At 39.9% G+C, this 22,735-nt stretch overlaps 1 protein-coding gene across 8 annotated transcripts; it reads left to right on the forward strand.

The window, feature by feature from the left end:
• Positions 1-275: 275 nt before the first annotated feature.
• Positions 276-22,521, forward strand: ZCCHC8 (zinc finger CCHC-type containing 8). Of its 8 annotated transcripts, XM_055549519.1 has the most exons (14): positions 276-704; positions 1,932-1,974; positions 5,564-5,638; positions 7,584-7,689; positions 8,834-8,908; positions 11,108-11,211; positions 11,328-11,393; positions 11,961-12,021; positions 12,489-12,631; positions 13,538-13,680; positions 16,381-16,502; positions 18,202-18,288; positions 18,540-18,657; positions 20,465-22,521. In XM_055549519.1, the coding sequence occupies exons 1-14, from the start codon at positions 506-508 to the stop codon at positions 21,244-21,246; spliced, it is 2,124 nt and encodes a 707-aa protein (XP_055405494.1). In that variant the 5' UTR covers positions 276-505; the 3' UTR covers positions 21,247-22,521. The 8 variants fall into 8 exon arrangements, with proteins under 8 accessions (XP_055405494.1, XP_055405502.1, XP_055405499.1 ...); XM_055549520.1 differs by lacking the exons at positions 276-704; positions 1,932-1,974 and adding an exon at positions 749-916; XM_055549521.1 differs by lacking the exons at positions 276-704; positions 1,932-1,974 and adding an exon at positions 969-1,784.
• Positions 22,522-22,735: the final 214 nt, after the last annotated feature.

Here is a 22,735-nt window from a genome sequence, read left to right on the forward strand (position 1 = left end):
GTACCTTCTCCAAGAACAAAAAAGGTAGTCTGTGGCAAAACTGGAGGTCTTTATTGCTGTTTGGCACGAACACCAGAATCTGTGTCAAGCCATGCATCGTGCTCTGATTTTTTTTTTCCCCCCCCTGCTTTTGAGGCAAAACGGGAACAACTCGCATTGTAACACTTTCTGAACTGGTTCCGCTTTCTTCACGTCAAAGCCAACCAATCCCAGTATGCAATGCAAACAATGAGTTAACAGTCGCCTAGAAACCACATATCCCAGAATGCCATGGTCTCAAGCAATCTCGGAAGTGGGTAGAGGAGACGCCACTGCATTCTGGGAGTTGTAGTCTCACAGGACTGGTCCGCCCCTTGTGCAACTTTGGCGGCCTACGTTTGGAGGAAACGCCGCTCGAGTGGCTTAGCGCGGTGGTGGCCATAGAGAGCGGTTCCGCCCAACAAAACCTTCGCCTCCGGCCTGGTGGCCAGCTCCGCCTCTTCTCGTATCTTTCCCACAGCCCAAAATGGCGGCGGAGGTGGATTTTGGCGACTTAGAGCTGTTCGAGGCGTTTGACCACCCAGAGGAGTCGACTCCGAAGCCCGTTCATTCCCGCTTCAAGGACGACGACGGCGACGAGGAGGACGAGAATGGGATTGGCGACGCGGAGCTGCGGGAACGGCTTCGGCAGTGCGAGGAAACCATCGAGCAGCTCCGCGCCGAGAATATCCTTCCCGCTCGCTGGGCCCTGTCATCAGGGCGTGTGGTGGGGCCCGTGCCGGGAGGGCGCGGGCGGAAATTCCACAAGGCCCAGAATTCAGCCTGAGAATCTAGGGTTCGGGTTGCGTAAGCTGTCCTCGAGGCCTCGGCGCAGACCTCTCCCCTTGTGGGATTCGTCTCCTGGACCTCATTCGTTTCTCCCGTCCGCGAGTCTGGGGTGGGATTTTAGCGTTATTACGGACTCTTTCAACTGTTCAGTTGCAGACTGTTTACCACGTCTGTTCCCGTCTTTTGAGTCATTATCCGGTCTCCTTTTTTGGAACCAATGTAAAGTTGATGCAGTCACGCTATGTGGTGTATTAGGAGATACCGGCTACTTTGACCTGGGTGCATGTGTTTTTAAGGCGGGGCCAAAGTTAGTGGTCCTATTTTGTGGAGTTGGGGTTCCTAAGGAGTCGAGGCATGCACAGAGAAATGGTTCATTGCTGATGACCATTGGGGATTCATTTCAAAGTTCTTCCACTTTGAAACAGCTTCCGTGTGGAATGTGCATTTAAGTTTCCGTTTGACTTTAGTTACATGTCCACAGCCTTTCTAGCAAAATGTGTTAATATGTTAATACATTCTTAGAAGGTGTTTGCGGGTGGGGTTTATTTTAAAATTTTTTGTTTATTTTTACTTAGCTTACAATTTTGGTTCAGGAACTTTTTTCTAGTGTAAGGTTTTCGAAGCCATTTTTTTTCATAATGCCTTTTTCCTGGACATTTTATTGTGGAAAACTTCTAAAGACAGAAAAGTTGAAAGGATTTGGCAGTGAACATTCGTAGATTCCATCCTAAATTTTTCCGTTCTTAACAGTTTGTTATGCTGCATTTACCTTGTTGAGTTATCATGATGCTTTTGACCTGGAACGTTTTCTTAAGTGGCTCTTTAACTTCTGACGGTGCACCGTTGACCGAATAGCATTTTTGGTTTCAGTCTGTTAGTCTCTTTTGAATTACATGACCCCCGTCTTAGAAATACCATGTTGGAAGGGTATGTATTTTAGTTTTTTAGATCCAGATACTAGTCCTGCAACAGAAAAGGTCAGTAAGTGTGTCGTCCTCAAAACATTTGTCTTTTAACTTCTGTAACATACGTTTATAACATTGACATCAAAAATGAGGTTAGTAGTTGAATTTTATGATCTTATTTCTGTTTAATGAGGGCTATAGTCCTTAACAAGTAATAACATCAAGAACTTAAAAGAAAATTGAATATTTTGACTCGACCAAGGTATGAGATCTTGAAATTGCACTGTAATGTACTTTTTATTTTGTCCTGATATTAATATTTAATCACAGGTTTTTGTTTTTGTTTTAAAAAGTATTTGGGATTTCTGTATCGCTTCTATTTGTTCCATATACTCTGAAGAAATCAGAGTAATGATCCTTTAATTTGTGAGGGTAAAGTTTGAATTCTTATGACTGCGTTAAACTTTGAAACTGACTGGGTGAAAATACGTGTGAAACACAAACCAGAAATTTTTTACTTAATCTTTAGAACAAGTTATCTTCAGGCAAGTTATCAATCTGTTCACGTTGTTTCTATTCAATGAACATTTCTGGGGAGTTAGAATTCAAATTTGGAGAAGGGAGTGGCACCCCACTCCAGTACTCTTGCCTGGAAAATCCCATGGCGGAGGAGGCTGCAGTCCATGGGGTCGCTAAGAGTCGGACACGACTGAGCGACTTCACTTTCATTGTTCACTTTCATGCATTGGAGAAGGAAATGGCAACCCACTCCAGTGCTCTTGCCTGGAGAATCCCAGGGACGGGGGAGCCTGGTTGGGAGGCCATCTATGGGGTCGCAGAGAGTCGGACACGACTGAAGCGACTTAGCAGCAGCAGCAGCAGCAGAATTCAAATTACAGTGTTGATATAGCTGAAGATTTATTTACACAATTAAAATGTGTCTGTGAATAGAAACAATGCAAGATAAATTTTAGAAGAAGAGAAAGGAGTTGCTTTTGAAAAAAGTACAGTGAGTAAATTTGCTTTCAGGCGTCTAATTTTAATAGATAATTACATGTTGATGTTTCCTTTTTTATGTAATTGTATTTGTTTGTTGGCTATGCTGGATCTTCATTGCTGCACAAGCTTTGCTGTAGTTGCAGCAGCTGCTGCTGCCGCTAAGTCACTTCAGTCGTGTCCCACTCTGTGCAACCCCATAGACGGCAGCCCACCAGGCTCCCCGGTCCCTGGGTTTCTCCAGGCAAGAACACTGGAGTGGGTTGCCATTTCCTTCTGCAATGCATGAAAGTGAAAAGCGAAAGTGAAGTCACTCAGTAGTCCAACTCTTAGTGACCCCATGGACTGCAGCCCACCAGGCTCCTCCGCCCATGGGATTTTCCAGGCAAGAGCACTGGAGTGGGGTGCCATTGCCTTCTCCCTAGTTGCAGCAAGGAGGGACTACTCTCTAGTTGCAGCGCACAGGCTTCTCGTTGCCGTGGCTTCTCTTGCAGAGCATAGCCTCTAGGGCTCAGGCTGCAGTAGCTGTGGCAGTTGGGCTCAGTAGTTACAGTTCCCGGACTCTAGGGTACAGGCTCAATAGTTGTATCGCACAGGCTTAGTTGCTCCACAGCAAGTGGGATCTTCCCGAACGAGGGAGCGAACCATGTCTCCTGCATTGGTAGGTGGATTCTTTACCATGGAGCCACCAGGAAGGCTCCGATATTTCTTAGTGTGCATTTATTTAGTAGTCACTAAATCTAAAATATTTATTAAAACAGATTTATTACACAGAATGGTATATTAAGGCTTTCAGACTTTGGGGTGCCATGATGCAGTTTAACATGGAATTTTTTGTCCCTGGTACCAGCTGAAGTAACCTGCTACATTGGTGACTAAAATTTTAGAATTTAAACATATTTCAGAATATGTCTAAAGAATAATTTCTCTATGCCCTACCTTCCTTCCTATCTATGTGAGCACACTCTGTGGATCTACAGTTATTTTTAGTTAGGTAGTAAATGTATTGAATGTGAATAGGATTCCTAAAAAAAATCATAATTTTTATATATGTAGAGATATATTATTTAGACAGGTGCATGCTTTGTAATAGAGTCGATCATTTGAACATTAAATATTTATAAGTGGGTTACAATCACTTGAGTTCAAACGATTAGAGCATTATAGGCTTTGCCAATTTATAAGAAGGAAGCATTAGTATCCTGAAAAAGGAGTAATCTATATATTTATTTATTTATTTAGAATTAGGGTTCTCCACATTGTGAGACTGACAGAACTTTCTACAGAAAACCAAGGAAGAAAAAAATTTAGATAAAATTTGTACCCCATTTGTCTTGATTTAACCCTTATTTTTGGAACTTGCATATCAAAGTGCCTCTTTCTTTTAGCCAGTAAACATTGTGAGTTGGTTTTTGTTGTTGTTTCTTCTTTATATGATGAAAATTTTAAATGTACAGAAAGTGGAAAGAATAGTATAATTAATACTCATGTTTTTATCACTTAGATTTAACAATATTTTGACATATCACCTTCTTCTAATTCCATATACATATTTTACCCCAAATATTTCAGCAGGTATTCTTTTTTCTAAAAACTTTCATATACTACCACAACACTATTATCACACTTAATAACTGGCATGATTTCCTTAATAACATTCTCAACCATATTCAGATTTCCCCAACTGAATGTCTTTATCACTGATTGCTCAAACTGAGCTCCAATCAAGAGTCACAATTGCATGTGGTTTTTAAAAACATGGTGTTTTGTTCTGTTGGATAGTTTTATTATTTGTTTATTTATTTTTGGCTGTGCTGGGTCTTTGTTGCTGTGTGGGCTACTCTAGTTGTGCTGTGCGAGCTTCTCATTGCGGCGGCTTCTCTTGTGGAGCATGGGTTCTAGAGCACTTGGCCTTCAGTAGTTGTGGACAGGGGCTCAGTAGTTGCGGTTCCTGGCTGGTAGAGCACAGGCTCAACAGTTGTGGTGCATGGGATGAGTTGCTGTATGGCATGTAGGATCTTCCTGGACCAGGGATCGAACCCGTGCCTCCTGCATTAACAGGCGGATTCTTTACCACTGAGCCACCAGGGAAGCCCACAATGTATTTTTTTTTAAAACTGAAGTTTGTACAAATTGAAACAAGTGTCTGATGTCTTCATATTTTAATTTTATTTCTCTACTTGATGTGAGCAGTTCCACATACAGATTGATTGATTTCACATGCTGTACAGGTACAAGGATTTGAAGAAGGTGTGGAGAAATCAGATACAGCTGCTCCCAGGTTACCAAAGGAATATATAGCAGATTTCAAGGCTGCAGTCTAGTTCTATTTTTTCCAGTTTTTGAAAGTCACATCCAGGAATAGTGTAATTTTACATCTTTACTTTAAAATTTGGATCTGAGATGTTTAGTGCAGTGTGCTCTGCCCTCCAAAAAGAGTCTACCCATTTATTTATAAAGTGTTTCCATTTCCTATATATTTCCAAGCCAAATTCATTCTGATTCTTTCAGAATTATATTCTTTGTAACCTGCTGGTTTACCCAGTTCCTCCCTCTCCTCAATTTATAAACAAACAGCCATTAGGTAAAGAAACTTTTTGGTTGAAAACTGAACTGCAGCTTTTAATTTTTTATGAAATATTTAAAATACACATGTAAAGTAAAAGATAATCTTTATAAAATTGTTCAAGTATGTAAAATTGGTGAAAACCGGAGTTCCTGGTGGTTCTTGATCTTATTCGTAAAATATTATATGATCTTTGGTACTTAGAAATGCTAAAGGTTCAGTGTTTATATATACATATGCAAGTTTTACTTTAATGTCTTCTAAGAATATGTTTTAACTTTTGTTTTAGTGGAATATTGGTGAACGATACTAAGTTAGATGGACCTTTATTACAGATTCTATTTATGAACAATGTTATTTCAAAGTAAGTAATTTTTTCTTTCCTAAATATTATGAGCTAATGTGTTTATGATACAGTATTTGTATAAATATGCTGTTTTCATCTGTATTTACACCATCTGTATTCTTTTACTTAAAATTTATGGAATCATGATAAGAGCCAGATTTTGGCTCTTATTTTTGCAGTCGTATAAACCTGAATTTGAATCTGGCTACCTCTGCTTTCTACATATGTGAACCTGGAGAGGTCACTGACCCTCTCTGCATATCAGTTTCCTTACTGGAAAACAGGACACTAATAGTAACCACCTTTTAGGTAACTGAATGAGCACCTGTAGCAGCCCAGTGCTGTTGTTGTTTAGTTACTAAATGGCGTCTGACTCTGTAACCCCATCGGCTGTAGCCCACTACGTTCCTCAGTCCAGGGGATTTCCCAGGCAAGAATACTGGAGTGGGTGGCCATTTCCTTCTCCAGGGGATCTTCCCTACCCAGGGATTGAACCTGCCTCTCCTGCAGCTCCTGCATTAGCAGGTGGATTCTTGACCACTGAGTCACCAGGGAAGCCCCAATAGACAACCGCTAATAAAAGTCACTGCTACCACCATTTTGCTACCAAAATCAGGGAGCTGAGTTTTCCCTGTGGACTATGGTCAAAACTTACCACGTGATTTTTTTTTTTTTTTTTTTTTTTTGACTAGCAAAACTAGACCTTTGCTAGTTTTCAGTATTCTTGGGTCTAGGATGACTCAGTGCTTTCCTACAATGTTTGCTAGAATGTTCTGAAATGGTTTGAGGCCTTGACCCATGCCTTGCTTGAAGCATGGTCATAGACATTTCAGATGGTTGCTTGCCCCCTCCCACATCACATGTTGTTATCTTAGACGCTGTGCAAGGTAAAGGGAGCATACTTAGGTGTTACCTGCATGGCATATCCATTGGCTACTTTATCTCACAGAAGTGGAACCTGAGGCTGAGTGGGGTGGTACAGCCGGTGGCACAGTGCTGGGCCCGTGGGACTCTAGGGCTACTGTCACCATCAGAGTCAGCCTCTAACTCAAGCTCCTGGCACACCTTTTTTTTTTTTTTCTTTTTTTAATTAAAAAAAAAAATTTTTTTTTGGCCATGCTGCACGGCATGTAGGATCTCAGTTCCCTGAACAGGGATCAAACGTGCATCCCCTGCATTGGGAGCGCTGAGTCTCAACCACTGGACCCCCAGGGAAGTCCCTCCTGACAGTCTTAATGTCTGTACCGCTCACCTGGGGTTGTACCTGCAGAAATCTTAGAATGTCAGAGCTAAAGAGACCTGACAAATCATCAAGTCCACGAAGAGGAATTGGGCTCTTTTGGCCCCTTCCGAACTGAGTACTGTAGAGTATTTGATGAACATGGTTCTTGACCTGGAGAGCTGGAGAGCATACACCGTGGTCATTTTTCTTGCATTGCATTTTGGTCTTTTTTTTTTCCTCCAGTGTCATATTTACATAGGTGTTGCCTTGTGTGTGCAGAGTCTGTAGGAAGAGGCTGTGGAAGAGCTGAATGCATTGATTGTGTGTGTGTGTTGCAGAAATAAGTGGCTGTGAGACAGGGTAGGAAGGGGGCTTTTTGTTATGTAACTGACTCTCTTACTTCTTTTGAATTTTGAACCATTTCCATGTGTTATATATTTACAAATTAAGTTTGTAAAATTTATAAATCCATGTAGTCTTTGTGTAACTATCTGCCAGCTGTTACATGCTAGGCACTATGTTAGATTATCATCATCATTTTGTTAACTTGACAAAAATGGGTTTTGTTTTGTTTTTTCTCTAAAGAATAGATTAGACTGTTACATAGAGTCAGTGATTTGATATAAACTCTGAAAAACAAAATAACAATATTTACACATGCCATCTTCTAAAAATGCATGACTTCAGTCAAGTCAGTGTTTTACTCTGTCTGGGTTCTGACCATTTTGTCCTCTTATGCAGGCAATATCATCAAGAAATAGAGGAATTTGTATCAAATTTAGTAAAAAGATTTGAGGAACAGCAGAAAAATGATGTGGAAAAGACTTCCTTTAATCTTTTGCCCCAGGTATTTCAAACTTAAGAGACTTTAGTAGGTTTTGCGTTTTACTGCCAATTATTAGGCGGCTCTGGGGATCCTCTTGAATCAAAACCAAAATGGTTGTTGAGATTGTCTGTTCACCTTCCATCCTGCAACCTGGCTTCCTTTTCCACAGTCTGACCAATGCAGCCATGGTGCTTTCTTTGGGATTGTGATTGCTTTTCTTAGGGAATAATATTCACACCTGGCTACACTCAAAGCCTTTCCCCATGCATCATTCCCTAACTTGGACACATGGTTTGGGGCAGAAAATTAATTTTAGGTCAGGGAAAAACATCTCTTTTTGTGGGGACTATAAAAAATGGGTTTTCTTGTTTGTTTTTTTTCCGAAAATGAAAAAGTTCATATATCATCCTCTTCCCCCCTCTATTTGTTTTAAAAGTCAGTAGCATGCCCAAAGAAATCTGAGAGATTCCACTGTGTGACTATTAGGGCATAAATTTATCTCAAGAGAATCAGGATTATGATTTCTGGGCTTTTTTTTTTTTTTACTTATAAGTTAAGGTAAGTAGAGGCTCTCAAATAAGGATCTTTAGCTGTTTATCCTCAGAGGTTGGAGAATGGAGTATTCTAATTTACTAAATTTTTGTCACCTTTAGTTTTCATCTATTATATATAATTTTTTTTTAAAGATTCAAGGAACAGAATACATTTAACAATAAAAACCGTAGTGAATGTTATTTGATTTTTGATTCAAGAAACACTTCAGAATTTTGTGCCTTGAGTATCAGTATTGACCAGCAATGTCAAGTTTATATTTTTAAATTTTTGATTATCTGATTTGAAGATAAAGCCTGTCTTGTCAGTTTAAATGTTGAAAGTTCCATAATTAATATTTATTAACATAAAAGTCATAGTGTAAGCTAATGCTTCAGAGGATACTATCTTTTATATCTTTTTTAACTTTCCCACTTGGGAAGTAGCTTTCATAAACTTTCCTACCTAGCTTAACTTCTCACTCACCCTAATTATCACAGCAATGAATTCAAACTTTTATATACCTTAATGGTATGTGTTAGAAAATAAAGTGAATGTGTTCAGATTCAATTATGAAATTTAAAGTTGTTAAGAATTGTTTAGCTTTTGTAACTTGTGTTTTTCTTTGTGTTAGCCATCCAGTGTTATGCTAGAAGAGGACCATAAAGTAGAAGAATCCAGTGCCGTTAATAATAAGGAAGCTTTTAGTGTAAGTTTGGACGCTTTAGTTTTGAATTCTGCAGATATATTTCCTATCCTCTGTCCATTGGGTAGCATTTAAATGGTAAACTGATATGTCATCTAATGATCACACATTCTTTCATTAAATTTGTTGTAAACAACAGTGTAGGCTTCAGCCTTCTAATATTATAGTTTGCTTTTTAAGAACTATTTCATTGTGACCTAGGGGTACAATGGATACACCTCAGAGGACTTTTTCTCCTGACTATCCTCTCTGTTCATTCTCCTTTCTTTTTTTTTTAAATAGATTTTATATTTTTTAGAGCAGTTTCTAATAGATTTTATATTTTTCTCAAGTTCACAGAGAAATTGAGTGAAACATACTGAGATTGGCCATGCATCCCCTGCCCCCACACATTTATAACCTCCCCCTCTATCAACACCTCCCAGCAGATGGCACCTTTGTTACAATTGATAAATCTGCAGTGGCACATCGTTACCACCCAGAGTCCATGGTTTAAGTTAAGGGTCACCTTGGTGCTCTGTGGTCTGTGGATTTGTACAGTGATACGCATCTACCATTAGACCTTCACATAGAGTCATTTCACTGCCCTAAAAATTCTCTTTACTCCACCTGTTCATCATCCTCGCCCCACTCATCATTTTCAAGAACTTGGATGAAAATATAGAAAGCATGCTTGTGGAACTTATAGATGGGTGAATCCGAGAGGGATAAATAACTAGTATAACAAGTGGCAACTTGGAAATGTTAAATATTTGAAAGACTCATATAGTGAGTGAAAAACAGAAGATTTTTAACAGAGATGAGCCTATATGCAGGCCTTTTGATACCTGTGCAAAATTCAGAAGGGTCAGTGCAGTGTCATGTGTGATTTTGCAACTTAAAAGTTTTTAAAGAAGATGATGTAATCCTGGATTCCATTAAAGGAAGACCAGTTTTCATGTTCATGGAGTATTGTGTGCCATTGACATACCACAATTTAGACTAATAAGTGTGCAACATCCTAGGCAGGTGCCACCTTAAATCCAAGAACCTTATTGTTTAGAAGGGAGATGAAGTTATCTAGTTCAAGGTCAGGGATCTTTCTTTAAAGCGCCCTGATAGCTAGCATCCTGGTCTTTTTTTTTTTTTTTTTTTTGACTCAGTAATGTGGAATTCACTTAAAAAAAAAAAGAGATTAAAAAAAAAGAGAGAGACATACTTCTTCATTTTTCACATCTCTGATAGAAATTTGCACTCTCTAAAAGTTGAGCTGAAATGTGCTTCTTGTACTAACTGGTCCTAGTCTTGCCACTTGGCACTCTATAGGGTGATCTCACATGATACCTTTGCAGATATTAGCCTTTATCACATATGCAGAGTTGTGTCCATGTCTTGTAAATCTTCTCAGTAAGATCTGTGGGCTCTTCATCCTCCCAGCACAGACAGGATATAGATGATATAAAGTGTTATTAGTTTTCTCAAGTGTGATGGTTGTATCACGATTCGTAGGAGAATGTTCTTATTCTTAGGAGGCTCATACTGAAGTAGTTAGGGGTGCCATGTTGTGAATGGCAGTGTTATAGCTGGTTATATGTGGAAGCTGGAACTTGGGTAGGAAGTTGTTCGTCTCCAGCAGGAGCAAATAATAGCTTAGACTAAGGTGAGAGTGGTGGCACTTACTTTTTAAAAATGGCTCAGTAAAAAGTATGTTTTTGTGTGGAGAGAGCGATGTGCACACAGAAATGTCAGTTAACCATCGTTGAATCTAGATGAGGGCTCATGGTGTTCCAACTTTTCTGTATGAAATTTTTGCAAATTTGTATGGAATTTTTCTCCTATTGGGAGACAAGGAAATGGAAACAATGAATATAGAAATAAAGACAGCGTTCTGAGGATCTTGCTACAAAAGGAAGCAAAGAAATGGGAAATAGAAGAATTGTTGACAAATTTTTGCTCTTTAAGTCTGGAGGGAGTGCCCCTGACAGTAGCGATCCAACAGGAAAAACTCCATGGTCTAGGCACCGTGAGGGAATTCAGTGATGGAGATTTTACTGACACATCAGGATATGACTCCTTCACTAGGGAGTTGATTATTATTTCTAGTAATTTTATCATCCAGAAATAAGTTGGTAAAACAATTAATCATAGTCTTACAGTATCTAATGTCATCTTTTTTTTTTTTTTCTGCTTAAATAGCAATATTTTTTGACTTGTTTTCTGCAGGTTGTAGGAAGTGTCCTGTATTTTACTAATTTTTGCCTTGATAAATTGGGGCAACCGCTACTAAATGAAAACCCTCAGCTTACGGAAGGATGGGAAATACCCAAGTATCCTACATAGTGAATGAAGATCTTTATGCATCTTGCCATTAAGTTCACCTTTAAAAAAAAAAAACCAAATTGTGCAGACTATGATAACTATTCCTTAATAAAACTCACTAAAGGTACCAGCAAGTCTTCAGCCACATTGTTTCTCTAGAAGGGCAAGAAATACAAGTAAAGGCAAAAAGGTTTGTGTGGGGAGTTGCTTTTGTTTTCTTCTTCTTCTTTATTAACCAAAACCATAAACTCTTATAGCTTGAAAAGTTAATATTACCGGCTTACTATAAATAAACAGATTAAACCAGAATTTCAGTACATAGACATAGAGTAAATCTCTAAGTCAGTCATATTGCAACTCATTGGTTCAGGCCTGATGTGCCTGGGTGGGTGGAAAGGAATAATTACTGCTATCTTTGATTGCTGTCTTATAACCATCTACCCCTTTCCAAGTTTCCTAAAAGAAAATATGATAATCTGTTTGCCTCAGATCCTTCTGTTATCAGCCACTGACAAAATTCAGAGGTAACAGATCAGTTGGGAACATAAGGGCTCTTGGTTAAAAGACTTGATCAAAAGTAATATTTGTGTAACTCATTAGGACAGGTGGTAAAAGTGAGGTCATTTCTGCAGATATTAGTAATTGGTGATCTGCGTACTTTCTTGTTCTGATACACGTTGCTGTCACACAGAATTTTATTGATTTGCTTTGATATTTCTATTTACATTGTGAAAATCTTTGTTTTTTGACCAAATAGGCCAAAGCCTCACTGTTTCAATTGTGGTTCTGAAGAGCATCAAATGAAAGATTGCCCAATGGTAAATTTTTCTCATATAAAAAAAAAATCTTTGAACCAGAGCTTTCTAATATTTTCAATGCATCTATAGCATTGTGCAATATAAAGAAACTTCCTGTCTTACTTTCCTGTAGTCCTTAATTTTTAAATCTTTCCAAATTTGTCCATAAGTTTTAAGACATTATTTTAAAAAATAATAATTTATTACAGTGGTCTCTATTTGAGATGAATAAAACATGATGAGAATTCATGTTTAGACAATTTATTTTAAAAACTTTGTGATAGTACCAAGGTAATAAGAAACTGAAGGACTGCCTCTCTTCCTTGCTTATTTTTCTAAACTATCCAGTCTCTTTTATACTTGCTCCTTATGCATTAAAACTGAAATAATCTGTGTGCTTGACCTAGGAAAAGTGCTTATGTTTATTTAATTTCTGAACTATTTCTACACTGCTTGATACCATTCTTTCCAAACACATTATGATTTAGCCTCGAAATGCTGCTCGAATAAGCGAAAAGAGAAAAGAGTATATGGATGCCTGTGGTGAGACAAACAATCAGAATTTTCAGCAGCGATACCATGCAGAAGAAGTAGAAGAGAGATTTGGAAGATTTAAGCCAGGAGTTATTAGGTACCTATGTCATTTTACCTTAGAATGTCATTTCTATGTCCCCACTATTTGGAACAAGTTCTGTGTATCTTCAGGGTAATAATCAGGAAATAAGTGTTCTCCCACAAGTCTGTATATAAAAGGTACATCGATTAATCCAAAAAATATCTACAGTAAGTCCCCTACATATAAAGGAGTTCTTTTCCAGAAGCACGTTCGTAAGTCCAGTTTGTTCATTAGTCCAACAAAGTTAGCCTAGGTATCCCAACTAACACAATTGGGTGTATATAGCTTAATAGGTTTCTAATATTTTTCACACAAATAATACATTAAAAAACTAACACAAAACATAAACAATTTTAATCTTATAGCACAGTACCTTGAAAAGGACAGTAGTTAACACTACAACAGCTAGCATACAGAGGCAACTCGAAGGTTCGTGTGTAGGGGACTTGACTGTACTGTGATTGAGAGGCACTTCTGTACCACATGCTGTGTAGTATGAGACATGGAAGTGGTTTGGTGTTTTTTTTTTAATTTATTTTTAATTGAAGGATAATTGCTTTACAATATTGTGTTGTTTTCTGCCATACATCAACATGAACCAGCCCTAAGTGTACATGTGTCCCCTCTCTCCTGAACCTCCCTCCCACCTCCCGCCCCATTCCACCCTGTAGGTTGTTACAGAGCCCCGGTTTGAGTTCCCCACGTCATGCAGCAAATTCCCGTTGTCTGTGTGTTTTGCATATCGTGATGTGTATGTTTCCATGCTGCCTTCTCCGTTTGCCCCGTCCTCCTCTTCCCCACTCCTGCCGTGTCCACAAGTCTGTGCTCTAAGGACATGGACGTGTTTGAAATACTAGAACAGTATGTATCTTCATCCAAGCGAGAATACAGTATTTTTTTCCTCCTCTTATTTTTACTCAGTGAGGAACTCCAGGACGCACTGGGTGTGACGGACAAGAGTCTTCCACCTTTTATATATCGAATGCGCCAGCTAGGATACCCACCAGGGTGGCTCAAAGAGGCCGAACTGGAGAACTCAGGGCTTGCGCTCTATGATGGGAAAGGTATAGTATGTTCAGTTAGATAAGTCAACTTAAGGGTTCTGTCTCTTTTGGTTTTTTTTTTAAAGAATAACAATAAAATAGAATGGGAATGGTTGTCTTGTTTAATGTGTACTGAGTTAACTAAAAAATACCATGATTTTCCTTTGTTTTACAAGGAAGGAACTAAAACTTTATTGAGAGTTACCAAATAATTATCTGGACTTGCTCAGTGACTACCTAGCAAGCAAGGTATTAGCTCTCCAGCTAGACCTCATAAACTCTTGCCTTTGTCAGTAATAGTAACAGAAATATGACCCATCTCTGCCAGGAGATCTATAAAAGTTACAATAAATAAACCGTCTTATTAATATAATCTAAAACTTCTCTTAGGTATCTAGAAAAATATTCACAAAAAAAGAAAAATATTCACACATGTGCCCAAGGAAATGTATGTATATGAAGATACTTTTTAGCATTGAATATGATAGTGAAAAATAAAAAACAACATTAAGGGATCTTCCCTGGTGGTCCAGTGGCTAAGACTCTGTGCTCCCAATGCAGGGGACTCCAGTTCAAGCCCTGGTTGGGGAGCTAGATCCCACATGCCACAACTAAGACCCAGCGCAGCCAAAATAAATTAATTTTAAGAATATATATATATTTTTTAAGACAACATTAAGGCCGTAAGGGAGAATGGCTAAGTAAACCGTGGTAGATCTAGGGGGTAGAATCCTTGTAGAATGTAATAAATGGAGTAAATCCATGGAGCTCCCATGGCAAGATTCTTATGCAATACTGAGTTTAAAAGATAAATTTCTGGGTAGTTTATTATGATACTGTTGATCTTCCTGGTGGCTCAGATGGTAAAAAATCTGCCTTCAATGAGAGAGACCTGGCTTTGATCCCTGTCTTGGAAAGATCCCCTAGAGAAAGGAATGGCAACCCACTCTACTGTTCTTGCCTGGAGAATCCCAGGGACAGAGCAGCGTGGCAGGCTACAGTCCGTGGGGTCGCAAAGAGTCAGACACCACTGAGCGCTAACACTGCTACTCCTGCTACCGCTACCACTACTGTCGATCTTAAAAAACAAAAATCCCACATGGATGAAGCCATGCTGTATATTTTCTATGAGGAGTTATGTTTGTAAAAGATATTTTGAAAAGAACTGTCTAGATTTTAGGGTTTAGACTCGCAGAGGCCTCCCCTGACCAGCTTATTTAAACGTCTGTCTCCTGCGTTCACCTGCGTGTCCTGCCAGTCTCTTTCACTGCACCCTGTTTGTTTCCTTCATGCCCTGTCACAGTTCATATATGTCTGTCTGTCGTGTAGCACAGTGCCTGACATCTGGTAGATGGTAACTAAGTTTTTAAAAGTCGTAACCAATATACAGCAAACTCAACAGTGGTTATCCCTGAGAAGGAAAACAGGATTGCTCTTAAGATTTTAGTATTATCTCTAATGCTCTAAATTAAAAAAGAAAAGAAAGTGTTTCTAGATATTACTTAGGTCATTAAAATAAAAACAAAACATTTACCAAGCCCCCCTTCTCACGTAGTACCAAAAAGAGTATATTTAGCACAGTCCTTTTAATATTTTATGTCCCCAAGTCATGCTGACATTCAAATTATCATTACTCATGCCACTTTCTGTAGGTGCTTGCAAGTCCGCTGTTCTCTCTTTAAAAAAAGACAGAATTTATCTGGCTGCACCTAGTCTTAGCTGCAGCACACAGGGTCTTTGATCTTCTTGTGGCATGTGGGATCTAGTTCCCTGACCAAGAATGGAACCTGGGTCCCCTGCATTGAAAATGCAGCGTCTTAGCCACTGGACTACCAGAGAAGTTCCCCCACCGGTCTCTTAAATTTATTTGTTCACCTAGGGATTCTTTGGACACATAATTGTAGATAATTGAGAGTCTCTTAAATGTCTTTTAACCTGTAAGTTGCTTTCTTGTTTTTAACAAAGCTCTGAGTTTTGTCCTGGGATTTTTGAGGTTTTGCTGATCATCCCCATGGTTTCTTTCAGTATGTTTCTCTGTCCCTGTTTGCTGTGAATTGTTGGTGAAATCAGTCATCAGTGAACGTTGCCAATATCTATTTATTGGGGATGGCACAGTGGTTGTATTCTCATTCTTTCATTACTTCTTGGCTTATTATCCTGAAAACTTCTATAAAGAGAAACTTCTCATCAACCATTTGGTTACCTTAGGTATATAGACATGGGATTAGCAACATAAATGTTCGAAAAGAATGAAGTAGTTCTCAATCATCCTTCAAGGATTGCTCTCATCTGTAAAGTGGTATTAGTAGTAAGTACCTCTTAGGGTTGTGAAGAATAAGTGAGTGAATACTTATAAACTGTTTAAAGCACTATCTGAGAAGGAAACATTTTTCATATATAGTAACCATTATATAAATGTCTCTTAAATAAAAGAACTGGAATAGAGCATTAGGCAAATCATAAAATCAGTGCAAAATAGACTTTTAAGCAATTCATGGAAGAACTAAACTTTCCAAGTTTTTCAATATTTATATTTTTGTCAAAATGATATGTCCCTGTTGTTTAAAAATTCTAATCTTTGTTCAGACAAATTATAATGAAAGCCATTCTCAGAATAATTTTGTGGCCATAAATATAAGCACTTTCCAGGTCTGCTTTTGGTCCAGAAAGGGATTTATATGGGCACTTAGCAATATTAACCTTTTTGATGATCCACAATAGATGGTGCTGATGGAGAGACGGAAGCTGGAGAAGTACAGCAAAATAAAAGTGTCACTTATGATCTCTCAAAATTGGTAAACTATCCAGGTTTTAATATATCTACTCCCAGAGGAATTCCAGATGTAAGTATATTGGTTTTATATTCTTCTGGGATATAAAATTATTTGTGTAGATTGTTCAAAATGTTACCTTACATAGCAATTACTGTCTCATAAAGAAGTTATGGTTGAGAATTCCCTCGCTGTCCAGTGGTTAGGACTCTACACTTTCAGTGCTGAGGTTGGGAGCTCAATCCTGGGTTGGGAAACTAAGCTCCCATAAGCCATGCGGTGTGAACAGAAAAAAATAGTAAATGTGACATGAATTTGAACAAACTCTGGGAGATAGTGGAGACAGAGGAGCCTGGTGTGCTACAGTCCATGGGGTCACAAAGAGTCGGACATGATTTACCAACTGAACAGCGACAACAAAATGTGTTACTTATGAGTTTAACTTTTTAATTTCTTTTGTGTTGACTAGAATGTTAAGTGAAATCTTGAATTCGTCAAAAAGAAAACCCAGTTTTTTCTGATTTTATGCCCTAAGGAACTAAAATAGAATGATTAGATTCTGTAAATCTGGAACTGTTCTAAAATTAAAAGATTATCATTTCTTTTTTAACAACATGGGGTGGTTTGAAACAGTATAAATTTTACAGAATTGCTTGGAAAGTATTTTTCTACCTTTAATCAATCTACGTGTACTATAACTTTTTCCTACTTTTCCTTCTTTTCCCCCGACAAAGTAAAATTTCTCCGATACAAGAAAGGTTTGCTATACTTAATCTTTTCCAACTTCTATCTTATGTTTCAGGATTCAACAACTAACTGTATTAGTGGTGATGGTGGTGGTGGTATTTTAATAAAAATGTATTCTAGGGACTTCCCTCATGGTCCAGTGGCAAAGACTCTGAGCTCCCAACACAGGAGGCCTGGGTTCAGTCCCTGCTCAGGGAACTAGGTCCCACATGCTGCAGCTAAGACCCAGTGCAGCCAAATAAGTAAATGACTTTAAAAAAAAATTCATTCTAGCTATTCTTAGGGACTGGGCAGTAGAGAAGCAGCCAAAGGTCTGAACTTAAAGAGTCTGGTGAACAGATCCGAAGATGTGTGTAATTAGTTAAGGGCTGGCTAAATTGCATGTACAAACCATCGGTGCCTCTGGAAGTTGGGTCCAAGTCCCAGCCTACATCAGAATCCCCTTGGGGTACGCATTAGAAGTGCACATTCCTGAGCACCCCCTCTCCTTAGACTTAACTTAGTCCCAAGAGTCTTTTGGTTTCACAGGAGCTCAAAGTGATTCCTGTTGAGAGCCGCTGTTGAATGTGTTACTGGCAATAAGAGAGAAAGGAGGGATTACTACTCAGTTTGAAAAGACAGAAGGTGGAAAACAGCATGAGTGAGCAAGTTAGGAGAAAGGGACAAGAACAGTGTATGGGCAGTACTGGTTCGTGTCAGGAGGCGAGTGGAAACCAGCCACGCTGCTGAGAGGCTGTCGTCACTGCCTGTAACTTCTTGATAGTAGGCAGAGCCTTTTTGGCCCAAGTGGTTTTGTCAAGGAGTCTTTTAGTATTCTGTCCTGACTGTTGGACAGGCAGAGTTGGTTTTTTTTTTTCCCTTTCAGTGCACTATTATTTTTACCCCCTACCCCCCGCAAAAAGGAAAAGTCACATATGAAACAGGAATGTAATTTGATATCTCCACTTCACCTACTGTAAGCAGACTTCAGAGCATGACATTTTCCAAATACACACTTCTTTTTCCCTTCTCTTTTCATTGATAGGAATGGAGGATATTTGGGTCAATACCAATGCAGGCGTGTCAGCAGAAGGACGTGTTTGCCAATTACCTAACTTCTAACTTCCAAGCGGTAAATAGATTTTCAGAGTGTGGTTTAGAAAAATGTATTGCTTTCATCCATGGGGTTTTGTAACTCATAGGCATCTTGTTGCCTTTTCTTGTTTTGTATATAAAGTGCTCTATGTTTTCTGATGAATCCAAAGGCAAAAGGTAACTACATTCACCAGTTACCTGGATTGGTTCTCTGTATCATGTTTAAATGGAGGGATGGAGTGTAATTCTTTGTCTCCCCCACCTCACTTGTGTTTGGTTCTCCATTAGCCAAGCATGAAGTCTAGCAGCAAAAGGTCTTCGTCTCGGTCCAGCCCCAGTAGTCCAAAGAAGCAGAAGAAGGAAAACAGTGCAGCAGCCTCCCCCGCCGACATGGAACTGGACTCGGGTAGGTTCCACCCCATGGTTTTGCTTTCATTGAGAAAGTAGGACGAGTTTGTATGCTGCTGAGTTCCCTAAGAAAGAGGAAGCTCTTGTGAGCAGTAACTTGAGAGTAAATCTTCCCTTTTATCCTTGGGTATCAGAGCACCTCCACTATTGCCGGTCAGAGCTGAGTTTGGAAGGCTTATAGCTTGGCGTGAGAGCCGGATGGGCCCGCCAACCGGGCTCCTTAGACAGACCTTTCCACCCAGTCCCAGCGGCCCTGGATCTGGACTGGCCCCCTGATGGGCAATGCTTTGAGACACACAATGGAAAATACTCCCCTTTGGCAGCTCATTCCCAAGAGGAGGAAGGGCAGAACTGAGTCAGGCCTTCTCTTCTTCCCAAGTGTATAAATTCACGAAATCCCGTCTCCCCCCAGGAAAGAGAGACCGTGAGGAAAGTCCATCCTTTCAGAAAGCCAAGGGAAGGGAACAAAGACCTTGCCCTCTGTACTGCCCTAGTCTTTTGCTCTCTGAATCCTCTGGGTTTACCATGGAACCTGTGGTCAAGCAGGGTTGTGATGGTCCTGAGGGATGTGACCAGGGTGAGATGAGCAGGGTTAGGGCATTCGAGACAGTGAGAAATGCAAATACAGAAACATGAAGCATCACAGCATGTTTGTCCACCAACAGTGTGATAGCTGGAGTTCAGAGCAGGCTGTAAGAAATGACGTAGTCAAAATAGGCAAGTTTTTGGTTGTGAGAGCCTCACATGGTACAGAGGAGATTGAACTTCTTCCTCTAGATCATGGCAAGGCACTAAAGGGTTTCTAATGAGATGGAAAGGTTAGTAGGACCAGATTTGTGTTTTAGAAAGACTAATTGTTTGGATGAGTATAAGGAAGACGAGTCGAGAGGCAGGAATGACTGATACTCCTGACCAACAGTAATGGTCCCAAAATAATGTAGCAGCTGTGACAGGCTGTGGGAAAGGGTGGACCCCAGAGAGCTAAGGACCGGGTGTGGGCCGAAGGAAAGGAGGAGGACTCTGGTGACTAGGTTTTGGTTTTGGAGACTTAAACCAGATACTACTGGTGGTGCCAGTGAACGAATTAACAAACAGGGGAAGAGTCTGAGTTCTAGGAAAAGATTCCTTGTTTTGTACAGGTCAGATCCATTGTGTCTGTGAGACACCCAGATAGTGATGACTGGTGACCAGTTGACCACATGAACCCACAGTTCGGTCGAGCAATCTAGACTGGGGTACAGAACTGGGAAATAAGCCAGGGAGTTTCCAGTTACCTCCTCCGCTGCTTCTTCCACATCTGCCCACTCGAGAGTCTAGGCAGTCTCATTTCCAGCCAGATTTCCTACTGTGTTAAAGATTACTCTCGGTTAGAGTTCCTGGCACCAGAGATCCTGACCTCTCTCCCTGCAGATGTTCTTTTCAGGTGGATTGAGGCCATTAAGCAATGATGATCGTATGCTTCCCAGGGGTCTCAGTGGTAAAGAATCCACCTGCCAGTGCAGGAGATGCAGGTTTGATTCCTGGATCGGGAATATCCCCTGGAGAAGGAAATGGCAACCCACTCCAGTGTTCCTGCCTGGAGAATTCCATGGACAGAAGAGCCTGGAGGGTTACAGTCCATGGGGTTGCAAAGAGTCGGACACCGTTGAGCACACCTTACATATGTGGTATCTGAGGATCCAGTTTTCCCCTCTTGAGCCTTTTATTTTGCCATCAAACATCTGGGTTCACCTGAGTTCAAATAATAAATGCTAGTAAAATCAAGTGCTGTGTGACAACTCAGTATCTCAACATCCTCATTTCAGATGCCGAGGTCCCACATGGGTCCCCAAGCAGCGAAGCTTTTCAGTTTCAGCCCCCGTTGCCCCCTGGCACGCCTCCTCCGCTCCCCCGGGGCACCCCTCCACCCATCTTCACTCCTCCGCTCCCCAAGGGCACCCCGCCGCTGACTCCCAGTGACTCACCCCGGACGAGAACGGCATCCATGACCATGGACGAGGACGCGCTGACTCTGGAGGAACTAGAAGAACAGCAGAGGCAGATATGGGCGGCCCTGGAGCAGGCCGAGAGTGTCAACAGTGATTCGGATATTCCTGTGGACACACCTTTAACCGGGAATTCGGTGGCCTCTTCACCTTGTCCAAATGAACCTGACCTCCCTGTCCCAGAGGGAAGAACATCCGAAAAGCAGGTGCCAGGGGAGGCCGAGATACCAGACACTGCTGCAAAGAAATCGGAAGAGGAACAAGCCTCGAGCCCAGATTCTGAGACTGCTTTGCTTGGCCAGAAGGAAAAGGAAGAGTCCACTCAGGTAGACCCTAAAGGTGCTCTTGACCACGGCAGGGTCGAGTCAAACAGTGAGGTCAGGAATGGAGGGAGCAGCCAGCAGCTCCTTCATGCGGACTGCAGTCCTGCAGCAGCCACGAAGGCCCACAGTGCTATCCCCGACATGAGCAAGTTTGCAACCGGAATAACGCCGTTTGAATTCGAGAATATGGCGGAATCTACTGGAATGTACCTCAGGATAAGAAACTTGTTAAAGAATTCACCCCGAAACCAGCAAAAAAACAAGAAGACTTCTGAATGACTGCTTGGCATAGCACCCAGTGCTACTTAATTATAACTGTGTTCTGGTAATTAGGACTAAATGGTTTTCCTATTGGTCCCTCCCATGTGAAAGAAAAAAAAATTTACCCAAGGCTTAATTGTGGTCTAAGGTCAGGCCTCTTTTAAAGAACGGAAAGACTGAGCTTGCTGGTTTACTATATTTTATTCTCATTGATAAAAACTTGGGGGGAGGTAAGTAGGAGCTGGTTTAGAGATAGTTTGTTAAGGTTTATACTATTTTTGGATTGTGAATGTCTGTCAGGAGTGATGGTTTTTAATCTGTCTTTTGTACATCGTTTTCCCTTTCTACAATTTGCTAATTATCCTGTACGTAAGTTTAATATATCACTTTTTAAAAAGAAAAAATTCTAACCATTTAAAATTCATATTTCAACTCTTAACAACCAAATGAGAAAAATCAGGGACGAGCAGCTTTATACCATTTGGGGTATTTTTGTAAATGATTTACATGCATCCGTTTTAATAACACTTTTACTTTTTTGTAACTTCATTCTTCATATAAGCTTGCTATACAGGTATGTTCATCTTTGTGTACAAAGGTTTAATAAATTAGTTTTCATATACATAATCTAAGACTTTGAATATAAAAAAATGACTCACAGTTAAATTAGTATATACAACCTTGTAAGTTTGGTAGTAAATTATGTGGTTGCAAATCTTAGTGGTAGCAAAGGAAATTAAGACGTTACAAGTTTGGGTATTTTCAGTGGATTTCAGCCTTAAATATATTAATAGAAACAGCAGAATCTTTTAAAGTAATTATTTTGAAAAAATAAATGGTGGGCAGCTAGCCTTTGTACAAAAATAATTTTCTAGATTTGAATGATAATTGTTACAAACAAAAAGTAGGCATACACATATTGTGCTTAATTGTCTGATACATAATATAGAGCTGAAACTATGTTTTTGTCTTTATGTGGAATGCCATGACATCTTTACAATCAAGTCCATGAAAATAAACATATAGATGATCTTGAATTAGTCTTAGGTAATGTTATTCTCCTCAGAGGCCAGCAGAGGGTGCAAAATACAACCGTTCCAGGTTTAGTTTTTATTTTGGTAACTTGAGTATCCAAATTTAGTGTTCTATAAATAGTAAAGAGAAGGGAAATTATATGAAAAGGGAAAAATTATTTTCAAGGCCCTCATAGAACATGCTAAAAATTGAATAAAATGTTTAATCCTTTTGGCTTTTTTCTCTGAGTCAAAGTCCATAATAAAACTTATCTTTTACCATAGTTTACATGGTGTTTTTACATACATTATCGTACTCAACATTTGTGTTAGGTAAACATCTTCTTCACATTATGTATTTAACCTGAGGAAACTTCAGCAGCATGGAGAAGTCAAGGGGACTTGTCAGCATTCAAGAAGTGGTTGTCGGGACTTCCCTGGCGGTCCACGGGTTAGCTTCCACTTCAGGGAACACAAGTTTGAACCCTGGTTGG

This window comes from Bubalus kerabau, chromosome 16, assembly GCF_029407905.1.
Source record: "Bubalus kerabau isolate K-KA32 ecotype Philippines breed swamp buffalo chromosome 16, PCC_UOA_SB_1v2, whole genome shotgun sequence".
Classification (NCBI taxonomy): domain Eukaryota; kingdom Metazoa; phylum Chordata; class Mammalia; order Artiodactyla; family Bovidae; genus Bubalus; species Bubalus kerabau.